This window comes from Sylvia atricapilla, chromosome 1 (assembly GCF_009819655.1).
Source record: "Sylvia atricapilla isolate bSylAtr1 chromosome 1, bSylAtr1.pri, whole genome shotgun sequence".
NCBI lineage: Eukaryota > Metazoa > Chordata > Aves > Passeriformes > Sylviidae > Sylvia > Sylvia atricapilla.
The window spans coordinates 22,615,608-22,634,901 of NC_089140.1; the positions used below are offsets into that span (position 1 = coordinate 22,615,608).

General features: G+C 37.9%; 1 protein-coding gene across 1 annotated transcript in view; it reads left to right on the forward strand.

Annotated features, from left to right (window-relative positions):
• The window catches only part of CDK14 (cyclin dependent kinase 14), a 312,752-nt gene that overhangs the window by 66,887 nt on the left and 226,571 nt on the right, over positions 1-19,294 (forward strand). Inside the window, exon 3 of the mRNA XM_066317133.1 lies at positions 17,958-18,203. Coding sequence (XP_066173230.1) covers positions 17,958-18,203 — 246 coding nt within the window. The remainder of the gene's footprint in view (positions 1-17,957; positions 18,204-19,294) is intronic.

A 19,294-nucleotide genomic window follows, 5' to 3' on the forward strand; every position in this document is an offset into this window, starting at 1 on the left:
ATGAGGGGAAAATATTACTACTACTACATAATTTTGGAATCATCTTATAGAGTTTGTTTATGCCATTCAAGTTTTATATGGAGCCACTGATACTAGGTTCAAGTGTGAGCCTGGAGTTGTGAGAAGTTGTGACATACTTCAGTGTGAGAAGTATGTGAACACAAGTGAGTCTTGGTGACTCTGGTAGAACCTGAGCAAATGAGTTGGGTTTGAGCACATTCTGCTTTCTTTGAAGTGGAGCTCTACAGGGGAGCCCATTTCCAACACTTCCATGATGAGGGTCACTGGAGCTGCCCAGGGTGTGAGCCAGGGCTGTGTTTTGCCTGCGAGTTCATTGTACCTCATCATTACTTAAAAATGAAGTATATTTCAGGATGCTGAAGATGTCATCTCAGCTGAGCTGCATGCTTTTCCTCCTGAAGGTTTTGCTGATGTACACATTACTGTTCCCTGTGCTAGTATAGTCTGCCCAGTGCTCCCCCAACCCCAGGAGGTTTCTGGGGAGCCAGGAGCCATCTGAAGCACAGGCCAGCAGGGGTTGCTGTAGGAGTAGGAGATGGAGAAGATGCACTGCCTGTTTCTTGGAGAAGCCCTCTCTGAGGGCTTGCCAGGGTTTGCTCCTGCTGCCCTCTTTTCCCTCCTACCACACTCAAGCTTGCTTGGGCTGAGTAGTGGATTCCCAGCACAGAGTAGGTGTCTATTGCTTACTCATAGCTTTGTGTATTTTGTACATTCATAAATTAAATACTAAGTTTCATCCTTAAAATGCTGAGACTAACTTGAGGGTTCATATTTTGACTCAATAAATTTTAAATGATATTTAATATTTATTGTTTATGTAAAAGTGGAAAGTGGTATTCATAGTGCTTGTTTGCAGGGGAGCACAGTTTATTTGTATAATGTCATTTTGTCTCTCTAGAACTTGCTGATATCTTTCAGGACCGGGACAGAATTGAATTTGGAATGATTAGTTTTTTCCTTTTTTGAATGTTGTGTTTTTCCCCTTAATTCGTGTGAAATCACCATTAGCTATTTTGGCTGCAGTTCTGTATTGGGTTGAGGCAGTGCTACACTGTAAATCAATATCTTTTCAAAAAGACTGCTGTAAATTGCCTAGATAGCATATGCATGGTTACTTTGGCTGCAATGCTGCTGCAGAGCCTGGATACTCTGCCTTTCTGGGAACTCCACAGGCAAGTCCATCATATATTTAAAAAAAAAAAAATCTTTTTAGAAAGAGCATAGTATTGCTGATGAAATTTAGACAGAGAAGTATTGTACCCTTGGTGCTCATCTGTACCTTTTATATTCTACTCCACTGGGATTACCCTGTCTTGAGGGATTTCTTTGTTTGCTGCTTTAGATTTCCCCCTTTCTTAGCTGTAGTACAGCCGTACCATTTCAGCTTGCTAGTGCAGAAAGATGTTGTGAATTCAGTTGCTGAATGAGCCCGGCCTGACTGCAAACACTAACATTGCTAGAGAGATGCCAAAGAGTTGCAGGTGAATCTGACCTGATCTGGGCAACAGCAAAACGGTAAGATGGGGCTTGTTTAAATCTCTGGGATTAATTGGGCGCTGGGGTTTCCTGTTTCAGCCTGAAACCTAGTTATCACATGCCTCCAACTTGAGCAGGATTCATTCTGTGCATGTCAGGGTGGGTTTTCTCGGGAATGCTTAACATCCAGGCAGAGGGAGGCGGCGGGAAGCTGGGAACGCCACATGAGACCTCTCGGCAGCCACCCTGGTGAGATTCCCCAGCAGTACTGCCTGCGGTTTGTAAATACCAGGGAAAAGGTAGGGGAAGGCTTAAAAGCGATGCTTTTCTTGGTACAGCTTTGTATCTCTCTCTCTGGCAGCCTTATTTATAATTGTATTAAGAGGATAGTATGAGCAATTTTTTCCGATACATGCTTGGCTGAACGCCCTCTGGGATGAGTGAGTGAAGGACGTGATCAGCCACTTTTTCATCTCTGCTAACAAGTCTGTGCATCTTGCTATATCTGAATAAATGTCTATAACAGTTACAGATTTGCTGGGTGGTAGAAGATAAAATTAAAACGATCCTTTATAGATACATACTATATCATGGATGTCAGATTATTTTTTTGCCTTGTTAACCTCTGTCATGATTTTATTTCTCTTGCATGCTGTCTTTATTTAATATAACACAAAGTAAGGTAGTCTTTTTAGATAGTCATTCTTGAATGCTTATGTAGGAGTGTGTTGACAGCGGTTTGGATCTTAGCGGAATATTTCAACATATGAAAGCTTAGAGCAGCAGCATGTTCAGGGAAAGAGAGGAAGAAAAGAGCAGCAGTTACCATTAGTACAAGACAGAAAGATTAAAATGTGGCCATAGTATGCAATTATTTGAATTATTTCTGATAATTTAATGTAGCTAGTGTGTTTCAGTTGTAGATCAAGCCATGGAAAACTAACTCTCAACAGAAATCCATTGGAGCTGAACAAAAAAAAAATGGTATTTCACCATATGTTCTACTATTTAAAGGAAATGAACTGTGGTAGTAATGGTAAAGTGACGAGAGATTGTTTTTGCTATTACTAGTTAAGGACAAAAGCAAAGGGGCTTTTTTCTAGAGAAGAATGCTTATCTTTATGCAGCATGTGAATTATACTCCAAGAAGAGATCAGTTGTATATCAGTGTGGGATCAAATAACTAGTTTGACAGGGATTCATGTTTTCTTTTTCTGTACTTGCCAATTAGAGGGTTCTTCTTCTTTGTCACTGAATATGATTAAAGGCTAAAGATTCAGTCCTACATCAATTATTTCCTGAAGGTTTCATTATTAGTTTGCTGGAGTTCCCTCTAAAAATGCCTTATATACTGCAATGTAAGTGATGTGATGTGGTCAGTTTCACATTATATACAACCTTAATTTATGTAGTTTTTTCTCAGAAAGTAGAGATGCCTTTTTTTTTTTTTTTAATTACCCATAATGTTTCTGTTGCAAGAGTTATTTCAGTTGTATTATTTTTTATGATTTTTATGGAAGCTTTCCTTTGCTTATATTGTCATGCCTATTAATAAATTGCAAACCATTGTTTAATGCACAGAAGTAATCCAACCACTTGTGTTTGCCCACGTATTATACAACAAATGGAAGTCCAGGCATGAGGGATTTTTTAAAAGCAAATTTTAAGTTGTGGTTTTCTCTTAGTGTTATCTTTTCATCTCCTTATATGTGTGAAATTTGTTGCTTCCATCATCTTTCTAGCTCCAAGTGTTTCTTCTCCCCAAGCCTAAAGTCATTGTCTCTGCTTGCTGTGTTACTGCTGTCTCTAGAGTTCTCATATTTTCGTTTTCTGAGCTTAAGAAAAGAATAACATTTTTGACATATTTTATTGATAAATAATATTCCCTATGGTAATACTTAGTTAAAGACAGATCCAAAATTAAGTAGCTGGAAAACTTAACTTAAAATGTACAAAATGTGGCCAAAACTTAAGAATACAGATGGGAAAGGGAAGAAATATGTAGTTTAATAGGCAGTTATTGCCAAGTGCTCTGTGAATGTAAAGATCTTTGTGTGAATCAGTTTTCTAGTGAGGCTGGGGTCTGTCACAGCAGGAAAGAAGGGATTACCTGAGGAATGAGGGTTTGCCTCAATGACCCTGACTCCAGGAAGAAACAACATCAAGAAGTTGTAGCTGAGCAGCAAAATATCATCAAGATCTCGTCTAAGTTCAAGGTTGGCCAGCCATTGATGTCCTAAAGCAAAAACGGTCACCTGTCTTCGTTGTTGTTGTTTTGCTGTAAATGTTAAACAAAAACAGTACTACAAATCTCTAAAACCAAATCTACTCTTAGAGGTTTTGCCATTTTCCACTCACACTGCTAGCACTGGTGGGCTGTTTGGAGGGTTGACCCCTGCACAGGTGCTCTGTGTGTGTCAGGCAGACAGTTCTTGTTTCTCCCAGAGCCCCCACGGATGAGAACATGGATAGAGCAATGAAGGGGCTGTGGTTAGGCTGAAAGAGCAAGGGTGCCTGGCTGGTCCTGCAGGGCAGCTGGCACAGGCAGCTCTCCTGGGCTCCAGCTGGGGATGGAAGGGGTAAGGGAGTATTTGGTTTTTTAAGGGAAATCCTTGAACAGTGCCAGCTTCCACTGGGCGTTTGCCCCTGCACATTTCAGTAGCTGCCCTGGGTGGGTCTTTGGGGTCAGTAGGAGTTTGCTGGGGTGAGAGTGTGTGTGAGTACTCAGCCTGGGGCAGGTGAGGATTTGGGCTGTCATGTTTGGCAACTTCGGTATAAATGTGAGTGCAGATGTGCCTCTTAAAGGTCACAGGAACTGCTGAGCAGATTCAGAGAGCTCTGTTGAGGTTATTTCCCTTTGAAGACCCAGAAAGACAAAAATACTCAGCTGTCAGGGACTGCTGTACATGGTTTTTAAATTGAGTTTGATAATACTAGTGTTAAAATCTTCCTAAGTGCTTCAGGTATTGATACAATGATAATTACAGTTTACAATCCCTGTTGAAATGAATGGGAGTATCCTAGCAAATATTACCTGAAACAACAGAGCCTGTGTAGTATTAGTTCTCCAAAGCCTATTTCTGAACTAAAGAAAAGAATAGCTGGTGTTCTTAGTTTGGGAAGAACAGGTTAATTACTATTTTTTGAACTTGAGTTCCCTTAGATGGGTCCATATTGGCTTCCAGAATCTTTGATTCAGTTTTTTTCTGCTACCAGGTTAGGAAGGAATGTACTGATCAGGTTAAGAATCTGACCCTTAAGGACTTTATTTTTCTTAATACTGTTACTATAATGTTAATGTTAGGACAAGTTCTCCCAATAGCAACTCCCATCAGTCCTTAAGTTCTCCTTCCACCTACATGGTGACTTCTGTATTTTGCTATGGTTCAGTAAATACCTTTCTGTGACTGCTTTTTGCTTTTGACAAAAGTGTATTGTATATTGTCAGAATTGTTGATTATATGCATCTCTTTGATGTGTGGCATATTTTTCACTGATATCTTTCATTCCACTCTCTAATATAAACCTACATATATTTCTGGATTTAGCCATTTAGTGAAAAGCAAGTACTGAAATAGTAATTTAACATAGTACTTAATGTTGAATTCAGTGAGGTGATTTTGTATTACAAAATTCTTGGATCAATCCCATAAACACGTAATTTTGCCCTTTGTAGAAGTAACTTCAGGGCTTTCTCTCTGTGCTGGTGATCTTGCTCTTTTGTTTATCATGTACCTGGGTGGATGGGCTTCTCTGAAGTTGCTCTATCAGTTCTGGACTAGACTGCAGAGGACATGGAAACATACAGTTTTATGTTAGTTGTCTTTGTTTTGGTGTGCTAGTCAGAAATGGTGTGAAAAGTGTGAGTGGAGATTTTTCTTTTATTTTGCAAATGTTTGTAGGATTTATTGTTGGAATTTGTGTACCTTAATTCAAGAGCTGAACTTGCTATCTCATCCTGCTGATTAGTTCTGTTGCAGCTTCTGATTGAAAAATAACTTGATAAACTTAAGCTAGATGTTATATAAATGTAAAATAACCTAAGCTAGTAACAAGTATCATATCAGCAAGCTTTTGATCCGGTCTGTATTATTCTATCCAGGAAATGGAATAGAATTTATGTCAGTTATATTTCAGTTTTACTGTGTTGGATGTTTGTAATTTAATATTAAATTGTATACAACTTACCTGAAGAGGAAGATACCAAATGTTGCCAAGTGAGCAGTGGGGAAGTAAAACCACTAGGAAAAGGCATAATGTCTATTTATATATTGTGAAAGCTCAGCTTCACTTATTTCATTTCTGATACTTTTCAGTCTACAGGCTTAGAATGTTTGAATATGTCCTTTTCCATTTTATTAAGTCTTTGTGTAAGTACACAGAAAATATATTTAAACCGTTAGAGAGTATGTGTAAAATAGCTTTGCCTGGACTTCCCTGTAAATAGTGGGGATTTTAATGAACAAATTGGTTCTGTTGTTAAATACTGGCTATAGAAATTTTATTTTGATGTAATGCAGAAAAGTTGTCTTGAAAAGTTCTACAGTTTAATGATGGGGTGGTTGGTTTTGCTGCTGCCTAGGGAAGTGGTGGAACCAGCCCCTTAACTTTCAAATTTGCAAGGAACTTTGTGTTTGTGAAAGTAGTCCAGATACATAAAATTATATAATTATAAATTGTGATTGTACTGCTGGTAGGCAGCTGTGCAGGGTAAGCTGTGTGAAACAGCTACAATCACTCTCAGTTTTGTGACAATTTTTTCATGAGAAGCTCAATGTACTGTAAGGTTAGAGGACTTCTCACACTGATGTTCTAATGATAGATGTGATTTTTGACCAATTTGATTCTCAAAATTTGTTGCTTGTTGAAAGTGATTCATGATGAACTCACGGCTTTGGAGGTGCAAATTGCCGCCAACTGCAGAAGGCTTGGCTGCTTTGTACTGTTACAGCTTATTCTTTAAAATTCATTTGAGCACAGTCATAAGTCTACTACAGCACATGTTTTGGCTTGAACACATCAAAGAAGCAGCAGTGATTTTCACTTCTCTGTTGAAATACATAGGTTTTTCTAAAAAAGAAAAGAGCATTATCTCTAGGCTGTTCAGAGAATTCTCATTATAAAATTGTAGCCTTCCTTCTTATGATGAGCTCTTCTCACTATAAACTCCATTTTAAGTTTTGTACATCTTGGCAAGAAAAGATATACTGGAGTGTTCTTCATATTCTAAGTAACTTAATTTTCAATTATGCTTCTAACTGAATTCTGAATTGTAGGATATGGCATGTTTTCCAGTGTAGCACATTATGCACTGAGAAGCAAGTTTCATTATGCTCCCTTACACCTTTCTGCTTTGAAAGTTATTGTGCTGCTGGAGTCTGGCAAACCTGCGGTAGCTGCTAGAAAATTCCTTTGAGACTGTTCGTTGAAGTTTTATAGAATTCTGTAACCAGGTCATTTGTCTGAGGGGAAAAAACCAGAAAGAACAAGTTTAAAGAAAGAAGTCAGGTGTATAAGAAATCCAAACACAGATGAGGACTTTTCATTTAATTATTTGTGAAACTGGGCTTGTCATCCTTGTCTGAACTCTCAAACTTCCATGAAAGAAAGGAATGGCAGAAAGGTCATGGATGGCTGTTACTAAGATTTCAGGGAGACTGAGTTGGAATGTAGGTTATTCAGATCTTGGAAGATTCCTCACACAAGAGGATAATGACAAAGCTGAAGCTTTTTTTCTGCCTCTACCTTTATACTGTGCTGATTTGATAGAGGATACTTTGTCAAATTCAGTGATTTGGAAGATAATATGTAGAGGAGCAGATCTAGAAATGCTCAGAGAGCTTGTCTTTCCTTGTGACATTCATCTGCCTTGGAAGGTGCATTTCTGAACCTGTAGGGTTGTTGACCTCAGGGATGAAGCAAGTAGGAACTGGAGAGATTTCTTTCTTAGTGCTAAAATTAAGCTTTGAAATGCATTAGCAGAATGAAGCAAGCAACTTTCATTACCTAGTCTACTGTCTGGCTTTTGCTAAAGAGAGTTAAAAAACAAAAGAAGAGAAAAAAAAAAAGGAAAAAAAAAAAAAAAAAAAAAAAAAAAAAAAAAAAAAAAAAAACCACCAAAAAACACAAAAAACCAAAACCAACAAAAACAGGGAAAGGAATGAAGTAAGAAGATTTTTTTTTCTTAAATGAAGGAAATGGTCTGAAGGAAAAGGAGTCAAACTAATTTACCATTCTAATTTTGAATTATTTCTTGCAAAGCATTTTTAAAACATCTGCTGAAGCTAATGTGAGAGTGGCATTGATTTGTTAATGACCATGCAACATGCATGTTGCTTCATTGCAGTGAAGGCTGCCATCACATCAGACAAAAGATAGCTGCAGAATCTTTCCACCTGCAAATGTGTATATGTCACAAAGATGATTACATGACCTATCCCTTTTGTCTTTTAATTTAAAAAGTGCTCTTCAACATTTATGTGAAGAGCATATATGTGAAAGGTCTGAGTAGCTGGGCTTAAGTCTTATACTGTCAGGTGCATGACCAGATCTCACCAACAGCAGTGTTTTTGTTGCAGTCCCTTCTTGTAAGTTTTGGGTTTTTTTTGTTTCAGTCTGAAGTACTCGACGATAACTGTGAAAGAATGAAGAGGCTTGCTAGGGATAGGCAAAGGAGCCTAAAGGAACTGGGTAGAACTTATTTTCAAGGCATGGAGTTGTTTACGATTTATTTTCTTAAAAACCTTACTGACAGCCTCAGAATCTAGCAAGAATAGGCATTTTGTTGTCAAGTCTCTCAAGATTTCTCACACTTAAACTTGGCAGTGGCAAGACTTACTGCATTTATGGATATGCCTTTGATAACTTCATGATCAGGGGGAGTTTTGGAGGACAGAATAAAATTATAAACCTGTAAACTCAGAAAGACTTAATATACTGTTCGCACAAAACCACTAATAATGCACTTACGGAAAGAAAACTGTATAAACTAGCACTGGCACATGTAGCCATCTGTTGGAGCAGGAGGCTGATATGGAAAAGGGATTGAAAATATTTTTTTAATCTTTATTTTTAAATCATGTTCATATGGTTACAGAGGAGGATAGACAACAGATACAAGTGGGTAACTAAGTAAAAGAGTATAAAAACCACCTGTCACAATTGGGAGAGTGTTTATGCTCAGACACTTTCTCCACCGCCTTTCTGGTTACCAAGGCATCCTTGGCTCGTGCCTGGCACTGGAAGCTTTCTCTCCCACACTGACACCCCTGCTGATCCTCAGCTGTGCCTTCCTGTTTGGTTTGTTGGAGGAATGGACCCTCCTGCTCTTGGATGCAGCAGGTCTGGACCCAGGTTAATGGGAGCAGCAGCCTGGCTGCAGTTTCAGGAAAGGCTCACGTGGCATATTGCATTCCACGCCACCATGGCAAATGTGAGCACTGTGCAAGTGAAAGGGAGAATTTATTTGCCAGGCTTTATTACTAGCACAGTTACTGGATTTTGGGGCATCAGTACAGAAATAGAGCAAAATGCCCCTTCAGATCAGCTCCACTGAGTTTCTGTCTCTTTTCATGAACGTTAGAGGCTGTCAGGACTTCAGTGTGACCTTTATCTGAGACCCTGTCCTTAGGTGACTCCTCCTGACGTCTGTTGTCACAGAACAGAGTTTGCTTTGAGGACATATGTGGGCTTTTATAGACCTAATCCAGACTCTCTTGAATACTGGACCTTTTTTCTCTGCAAGGAGAGGAGCACCAGCTCTAATGGATTGGAAATTCACTTTTCTGAAGTTAGGCTGTGCTATGAACAGAAGAAAAAAAAATTTAGAAATGCTCAGCTTCTCCTTACCATATTGAGGGCACCTAAAATAGTTTTCAATAATTCCTGATTTCAGGATTGTTCTTGATTCAGAAATTATGCTAATATTTAGGTCTCAAGTTAGCAGAATAAATATGTACTATACTTCAGCTCTTGGTGTGTTGGTGGTGAAAAGAAAGAATTGTGTAACCAGAATTAACTTTCAGTACAAAATGTTATTTTCCTTGATGCAGGTAAAAATGTTTTCAAATTTTTATGCAGCTGGGATTCATACCCTAGGTCTGATCAGTTGGTCTTTCTGTGAGAGTGACTTTTTCCTCACTTGGCAATTCAGCACAGACATTTAATCAGCTCATTGAGTTCAGTGTTTCAGACAAACACAGAGAATTAATGTCAGAGCTTCTAGTTCAAAAATTCTCCCATCTGGCACTTCAGTGACCTTTTTATATTCGCCTTCTTCCATCTGACAATGACAGTTGGTTTAACATCAGCTTTGACTTTGGAAATTAAACGGCCATTTTGGGCGAGTGCCTTTGAGATGGGCTGTGGGAGGTGTATGAGTAAGTTTGTGATAGGTGCAGCAAGGAGCATACCATATCCCCAGATACCATTTCCAGTCTCTGAGCTCTATTTTCAGTTGCATTTGCTTGCTCATAGCTAGCTTTGCTGGCAATTTCTGTAGCAAATTAAAATTAAATAAATATTACTCAAGACTATGAATTATAGTTTTGGGAGACGGAGAGGGGCCATCAGGAGAGGAAAAGAAGTGTCTTATTTTACAACCATTTTTTCCTTACATCTTCCTTCCTTTCCATCACCTCCCTATTTTTTTTCCCCCTTTCAAGTTCTCTTTCAAGCTTCTTTTAGCTGTGTCCATCAAATGTTCAAACCAAAGGGCTGGTGCAGGTGATTACAGGGAGGGGTGAGTGTGTTCAAGGACCTCTTTCAAGTGTGAGCCTGATTGCACTGGTAGCTCTGGTATGAGCTGGCTGGTGATGTCGTGCAGCATTACATGCTCTACTTCCCCTTTCACAATTTTATCCGCTCCCTTATCTCATCTCTTGTTCTTCATGGATCTTTTCCCATATTGAGAGTTCTCACCAACTCCCAGCTGAGCTGTCTTCTCAACCTGTGTGCGTTTCTGCTTGTGGGTCCAGCAGTCATTTGCTGACCCTCTCTTGGGGAGGGTGGAGAGTGCTACCAGATGGACCAAGAAGAAGCAGGCAAGACTTTTGTTTAAAATGAGAAAGAGCCTGCCTATTGCTTTGTTCTGCAAAGAGAGTAAATCTACAGATAGCTGCATTTTTATTTTGAACAAAGCTGCTTATAATACTCCAGAACATTTCCAAACTGTTTTATAAGTAGCAAATGTCAAATTCCAGGGATGCCAAAATCTGCAGATGACTTGTGTTCTCAATTGCCATGGTACCAAAGCATGATAGAAAATAACATGCTTATAAAAGGTAATAAAAACTCATATCCAGATAGGATTTTTCCAGTGAAAATTAATGGCAGACTTACATTCCAAGCTATTCAACTGTTGAACCAGTAGTCACTTGATTATATATTTTTTTCTTTATATATCTCTCAGCTAAATGCAACTGCTAAGTCTTATTGTCTGTAATAATGAGATTGTTGCACTACTTCCAGTGGGCTTTGGCTCTACAAATTATAATCTATATCTTCATAACTTTTCACTTAAAAAAGTCCAAGTGCTTTACAAACTTAAATAGCACTCCCAGTTTCTGCTAGTGATAGGGGCAAGATCACTGTTGTGAACAAAAAAATCGAACTGTGGAGAGGTTAAGTGATTTCCTTACCCCACGTCACTCAGTAGTTTTAATTTTTTTTTTCTTGCTGCATGCTAGATCTTGGGTTTCCCTGTATCTGGTCCTTTCATATTACATCTCCTGGAATGGTGCAAATGGGTGGAATTCAGATTTTTCCTTCAGATTTTTCAGTAGCAGCTTTGGATGTCTGCTCTGGTATTTACTCAACCAGTCACTTTCTCCCCCAGATTTACACAGAGGCAACAACCAATAGAAAATAGTAGATGGTTGGCAATTTTTTTGATATTTTATGCAAGTCTGTATCCACTGGATGACCAAAGTAAGCATTTGTAGTGTTAAATGTAAGAATTAAAACCCAGATATAATGTATCTTCCTGAAAGATGTAATGAACTTCACAGAGTAGGGTGTCTTTACACTATACAAGCATTTCAGACTTTTTTCTTCTGTGTGGTATGTGTGACCAGCTCTGCCAGAATTGGTTGTTCTTTGTTACTGAGGATATCTTTATTCATATGAATAAATTCCACTGATATGGGACAGTATATATTTTACTAAGTACCCAAACAGGTGATTAATTCTGGAGTCATTCATGACTCTTTTAAAATTCATGAACTGTAAGACTATAAATTACTTAAATGGTTTAACTGATCAGTCTCACTCTTTCAATGCTATGTGACTTTGAACAGTAAATGAATTAGTCTAGAAACCTTTAATTTTAAGAATCCTGTTTCTTTGGGAAACCTGTTTCTGTTCCTCTTAATTTTGCTGACAGTGATGGAGTGAAAAAATCTTGCATTGAAACTGTATCACAATAACTACATCTGATACACCATTTATTATTTTCACATTAATCCCAAATGCAGATTAAGGAGTATTGCTTGAAATGAGATTTAAGGTAATTCAAAGAGGCATCTTTATTTAGAAGTGGTTCCATGAATGATTATACTGATTTTTATTTATTTAATGGGGCTTATTATGGAGCTTTACACATGGAACAAAATTACTCTTGAGATTTCAGTCTCCTAACTTCAGCAGTATTCTTTATGGGAAAAAAATTGGCTAAATGCTGACATTATGTTTTGAGATAAGTACCATGATTTTAGGATGGAGGCTGTACCCCGTGGTCCATACTGACATAATGATGACTAAGGTTCTTTACCCTAGAGCAGCCTTGGGATCTTCTCGGATTGTTTGGGAGACTGGGCAGGAGAAGCAGGGGGAAAACATGCCATCCAAGCTGTGGTGTTGTCTGTCGTACATTGTCTTCAGATTCTGATCCGCAGCTAAGAAAGTTACAAGGTATAAATTAGGTTGTGCTTTTTTGTGGTTCTAACATAAGGAGATCTTGAATATTCTGGCTCTTTTTACCTTAAATAAATTAAAAAACCCACAGAGAAACACTAAAGTAACTTTTAATATCAAGCTGCACTAACTTTTGTGGTGCTGCATTTTATTTACTGCAAGTAATTACTGAAATTGACATGAATATTCTGATTTTCTAGATAAATCTTCCTTTTGTGATTTTTTTTTTAAAGTAGAGAAGAGCTCTTCAGGTTGCTGCCAAGTGGTTGTTTGTGCTGTAAGTTTTAAATGTCTCATCATCATGTCTCATTTTGTCTTACGTTTTTCAGTTGAGACTGAGTAAATAATTGTGGACAAAATTTAAAAGTGGGTTTATTTCAGTAATCAGAGTATGGAGAATATGTATGGTTTGGCAGCAGAATGTGGAACAGGTTGGGGATGTTAATTATTGATGATCCATATGTGAGAAATGTAATGGTCAGGATGCTCATGGAGAGGTGCTACTGTTGGAGCACACCTGGGCTGACTGGGATCTTTTTTCCAAGATCTGGAAATTGTATCTGGGATCAGGGACTCTCAGCTATTAATGCTGTTCCCTCACTGAATAGGAATAGTCATTGCTGTTTTCCAGATGATATCTTTCCCCCCAAGATACCAAGTGCCTGGGCAGTTTCTGAGTGCTGCTTTGGAAGTGTTTTTCCAAAGAGTAACTTCAAACACAAAAAATTATTTTTTGTAGGACCACTCTTTTTTTGGTGTAGAAAAGCAAATCTCCTTAAAGGGAGACTGGTATTGGAGTCTAGTTTAGCCTTTTCAGGATTTTCATCTTAGAACCAAAGCAAAGACTTGGGGGGTAAATGTTCTATATGTGAAATTCTCTGATGTGAATACCATACATATAATTCCCATTGTTTTGTCTTACTTTTTTTCTCTTCTAGATTTTTTTTATTTTTTTAAGTCATCTGCTCCTTGTTTCAGCCCCTCTCCTGCCATTTTTGCCAACATCCATTTTCATCATGCTTCTCTGAGGTACTGAGATTCCTGCAAGGCGGGAACCTTGGTGACAAAGCAGCAATTTCCTCCTTTTTTTTTTTGTGTCTGGGGCCACCTAACATGCCCAAAGTAGGAAGTGGTGAATAGTCCAGTGAATTCCTTGAGCCTTTAATATCATATGAGGTTTGGAAGGAAGTAGTATTTTCTTGAACAATCCATGCATGATGCAGGGGTTTTTGTGTATTCCCTGTTACACCTGTAATAATTTATAGTTGTTAAGTGTATTAAGTTGATTGGCTTATTTTTAAATCTTGTTTCCTGTAAAGAAGAGTAAAACATAAATGAAGATCCCATATCTCTGATCCTCATGAGATCTGCTGGCAAAAATACCTCGTCTGAAAGAGATAAGAGTGGTTCCATTGCCCTATTTTTAAAAACCAAATAGTTTTGGTAATAGTTAATAGCTCAGAAAATTTTGCCTTGAATGTAGTTTGTGGCAGGAGAAGCACAAAGTCATGGCAGTAACTCCTGAAGGGGAAAGAATCACTTCAAATGTTGACATACCTTAATGTTACCTTATATGATTACTTGTTTAAAAAAAATGACAATTAAAACTGCTTAATGACTCCTGCACTTGGCTAGACAGAGGTTTCTTTAAATGCATGGAATATCCCTACTAAAAGTTTCTTCTCTTTGATTTCATTTTATAAATCATAATTGTTATCTCGTGCATGACAAAAGAAGATATCAATTGTATTGTCTCTACATACGTTTGGGCTCAGTACTTTCATTAGTTAAGGTGCCATTGAACATCACATCTTCATGTAGCACCAGTTTTTTTTTGACTGTGGTGGCATTTACAGCATCTCAATGAGTGCCTGGGCTACACTGTTTTAACTGTGATATTACATAGATAGGGAGAGCTAATTAATCATAGGTACTGACTTCTACATGTAATGGCTTGTTTTGCTTTGTGTTTTATTCTGATAACTGTTGATAAATTAGATATTCAACAAAATAATCCAGTTCTGAGGTTGCATTGGAAAAAGATAATTTCCATAACTTTCTGGATTGTCATCTTCATTGAGGTGCCCTAGGGTTGTTCTGTGTCAAAGAAGGGTTAGTAAAAGAATAGTGACCACTCTGAAGAACCTATGACTTACGTAGCTAGAACAAATGAAAGGGGGTAAAAAACAAAAGTCTGGTCTTAGAGGTGGCAGAATGTACTTAGAGGGAAAGTCTCACTTTCCCAGAGGATCACCCTGGAGCATCTAAAAGACTCTGAAAATGAACTGGTGTTCTTTGTGACAAATACTGTGCTTTAACTGGTCCTTAACTCTCATATGCAAAAGGAAATCTGGAAATGAGAAGGTATGTTAGGCTTCTCCTGGCTTTCAGCAAGGTAGACACTGGTTTACAGAAGTCTAACACCTTCTGATGCTAAGTATTTGTTCATCTCCTTTGAGAGGTTGAAATTTATAAGCAGCAGTTATGCTGCACAAGGGACTGTTATATTAAAAGGCTGAATTATAGTAAAAAAAAAATCAAATCCATAATATTCCTAAAGGTGATGGGGTCAAGCTGATGATCATTTTTATGCAGAGGAAGATTTCCAAAATAAGTTATTTCAGTTTTGCTTAGCACATTGTTGCTTTTTTGCATGATAATCCACTACAGAATAAGTTGTACCCTTAGCTGGAGCACAGGAGCAGTTGGTAGCAGGAGTGCTGACCAGGGGCAAAATCTGCCCTACTGTGGTAGCTTAATCCTGCTGATGGAGGGAAACCTGAAACTGCCAATGAGTTTGTGTCCCTAAGGTGGTTACAACCAGTGCTCAGTGCTGACCTTTTAGACCTGATCCTTTCAGGCTTCACAGAGCAGTTTCAGTACGAAGTTGGCCTGTCAGTGGACTTGGCCTATCAATGGCAGAATGTAAAACAAATGCTCAAATATTGTGTCTCTTCAGGGTAGACAGTTTGGAAATGTGTGTCCTGCAACAGTGGTGTAAGCTTAGATTTGCTGGCTTCAACAGTGTGCTCTGCTCAGCAGCCATGGGGAGAGAATGCTTTGTTTCTGCCAAGGAAATATTGATATTGGTGAGAGAGAAGTGATGAATTAAAACCCTTGTCAGCTCTGGCAGGAGATGTGCTGCAGTTGCAGAACAGGCAGATGGGCAGGGTGAGCAGCCTCTACTTCTGCATTTCTCTGCAGGCTTTTCCACAGGTGACAGTGGTGTCCAGCCTGTGCATCCACCAAGGTGTTTGACTTCTGAGTGGGGAGCTGGTTGGTGCTGTCTTGGTTTTAGTCATTTGCAAGTTGGAAGCTGGCTACTAATGGTGGGGATGGTGGTGGGGATTTTTATTCTATTCCAGGTTCAGTCAAGTGGCCTGAAGGCTCAAGTGCCTCCTTTCAACATCTAATTCAAAACTATTACTGCTTCCAGTCAAGGCAGTAGTAACAAATGCTTACATGGCCCACATAAAACACATGTAGATTTTCCAGTGGAAAAAGAAAATAGAAGCAGCATTCATGGCATTATTATCTATAGTATGTTTACAGTTGTGCATTCAAAGTATTTTCATGTGCTACAGGCACCTTGTTCACCTGAAAGGACAAGTGCTGCTTTGGGAATTTTTGTCCATATCTCCTGCCCTTGTTTTCTAGATCATAGAGTTTCAGATGCTGAGGAGTACACTGACTGCTGATTACTGATGTATTTGCATCCATGTTGATTATGCAACATGGAAGGGCTGCTGTATTAACAGTAATTTCAATTTGCATTATTTTAAAACATCTTTGTTGGTAGCAAGCATTGCAAGAACATGGAGATGCCACTGGGAAGTGTGTGGATACATGTTGGTGCATATGAGAAAAGAAACCAAATAGTTTTACAAGAAGACAAATTAAAAACTCTTTGTGCTGCAGCTCTTTATCTTTTCTCACTTAAGTAACAGACCAAAATTACATAATTGTGCTAATTTAAGCCCAAAAAAGAATTATCATTTGGAAAGAAGGGTGACTTTTCCTTTTCTCAAAGAAGTTATAAGTGGTGAAGTTCTAGTCTTGGAGAAATCACTTTAGTGAGAAGAAATGTGAGCCCTTGTAAGACCTAGTTTGTGACAGTAGTAATGTCCTTCATTAGAGTGAACCTGCTATATGATCATTTGGCCAGATGGCACAGTGCAGGAAACGCACTCTAAATTTTTAATGTAAAAAAGAAATCTTTCATCTACTGTTAAAGAAAGATAATTAAAAAAAAAAAATAGCCAAACTCCACAAGGTATAGTCACCCAATATTTCTATAAACAATTGAAGTAAGTTGGATTTCAAGGCACAAAAGGCCTCTGGGAAGATGGAAATAAAAACTTATTGGAGAAGGTTTTGGAGATACTTTGGTTAGGAAGGAAGCCTCCTGATTTAATGGTAACTTTTTTTTTATATTAACTGTTTTAGGATGACAAGTTTTCAAAAATTAGAATAGATTATAGGTGCATGAATGGAATATTAAATTGTTTTCATATGAGCAGTTCAGTTGACAGCAAATTAACACTGTCTATCCTTAAAAACCATGCAAATGTCATGGAAAAAGTACATTGTAGATTACTTTGATGTGCCTTACAATTAGAGGAGCCTCTTGGGTCTCCTTGCATTACAGTTCGTAACTTTTTCCTGTAGCCTGAAAGATGAAGCTATTTTTTTCTTTCCAAGTAAAAGTCAAGTCTCTTATGGGTGAAAACAGAAGCTGAAGCCTCAAACACAACATCTCACCAACAGTGTAATTTAAAAAAAATGCCATATATATTGGAGTGTATTGAAATTAAAACCAGAAATGTACATGACTGGAGTACCTAAAGGTGCTGTTCTGCTCATTTAGTTCTTTTGATCTAACCATAGCACATTTTGATAGCTCAAGCAGCAAGTGGCAGTCTTTAGAGCTTGGCAGAGTCATACTTCACAGTAACAAAGAATTGAACTTCTGTGCTTTAGTGTGCCATTGAGCTGCACTCTCACGTTTCAGTGCCTGGGAATTGATTTACTGATTTGATTTTCTGAGACATATGGTGATAATAATAATAACACTGTATAAGCATTATTTAAAAATACAATAATATACCGGTATTGAATCTTTGGAAAGCCAGCACCAGCCAGTGCACACACAAACTACCATCATTTATTTTAGTTTAGTCTCATCCAATTTTCAACAAATGGAAATCAATACTGCTTGTGGATATCTGTGGCTAGATTGGAGAGAGAAGCGAAGTGGCATTGTTGCCAAGAACACATTGTACAAGAAAACACAAATGTATGAGTTTATGTTCCTCTTTTGCCTTGCTTTTCCAGAATCTTTTAGTACATTGTACAAAGATAGGCTTTTTATAGTTATTATTGTGATGTGGGTCTCCCCTATGTAAAATGCATGTGTTGTTTCCAGTTTTAACATAGAAATAGAAAGTGAATGCTTATGAAGTTCAGTGCCTTCCTGATGCTGGCTGGTGCATGGAATGATATATACTTTAAGCCTGTTAGAGTCAACAAATCATGTTTTTTCTTTACAGATATGTGTCACAAAGATGTCCACACGGAACTGCCAGGGAATGGATTCAGTGATCAAACCTCTGGATACAATTCCTGAGGATAAAAAAGTTCGGGTTCAGAGGACACAGAGTAGTTTTGATCCATTTGAGAAGCCAACAAATCAAGTGAAGAGGGTTCATTCAGAGAACAACGCTTGCATTAACTTCAAAACTTCATCTGCAGGGAAGGAATCACCTAAAGTCAGGCGGCACTCCAGCCCCAGCTCTGTAAGTGCACAGTCCTGATACCTCTGCATGTGCCAATGGTGGGATTAGAGGCACCAGATAAATGTTTTCTTGCTTAAGAAGGGATCGTTTACTTGGAAACAGCAAAGAAAAAAGTTATAGCAGCTATTAAATGTGTTTTCCATATATATTTGTTGTGTTATTAACAAAATAGGATCAGAAAATAAAACTTGAAAAAGAGTATGTTTATTAAATTCCTTTCAGATGTTAGTTAGGGCGTCTTACAGGATTTCTAGGCATTTTCCTCTCCTTATCCTGGTATGTCATTACAGCTGCTATAATGTTTATGTAGCAAATTTGGCAGAGGATTGCTTATTTGTGAAGAGGAATTCTTTCCCATGAAGTTTAAGAAATCGCATGAATTGCCTTTTTGATTTTTAGATTTTGGTTTTAGAGAAACAGATCAGATTTGACAGATTTTGTTTACATTTTATAATTCTCTTTTTAAAATCAAGTCGTAAAAATAACATTTATTTCTCTGTCAGAAACTCTGCAAGAGAGATCGAGAAGAGCGAAAAATAACAAAGAAGAGTTTGGCAACATTTCATAATAGTTTTCTTCTCAAGTATTTTGAAAGAAACTAGATAAATAAAATGTCATATCTTTTATGAATAATACCCAGAACAGATTTCCCCCAAAAGACCTTCAAAATTATTGAAAAACTATTTTTGTTATGCTTTGGCAAGAAAAAAAATCCATAATAATGTGACCTTTGAGTTGAAAACTACGGATCTAAATAGAATGGATGTAACACTTCCAGTCTTATTTGGTGCGAAAAAATTTAAAAGGTTGATTGTCTCTTCTTTTTTCTTTTCTTTCTTTTCGTTGTTTTGCTCTATCTTATGGACATCTTTTGTCCTCCCTACAGAAGTTTGACTGAAGCCTGTCAGACTTCTAACAAGAAATGGCAAGAGATTAATCTTCTGTAGATGAGCTGTGTTTAACCCGTGTGAATTTAGCGGGTAAGATGTCACGCCTCCAGGGGACTGTCCTTTTTATAAAAGGTTACATTTTAAAATGTAACCATCTGTAGCAAAAACAAATTTTCTTTTTCATCATCACTTGGCATTATA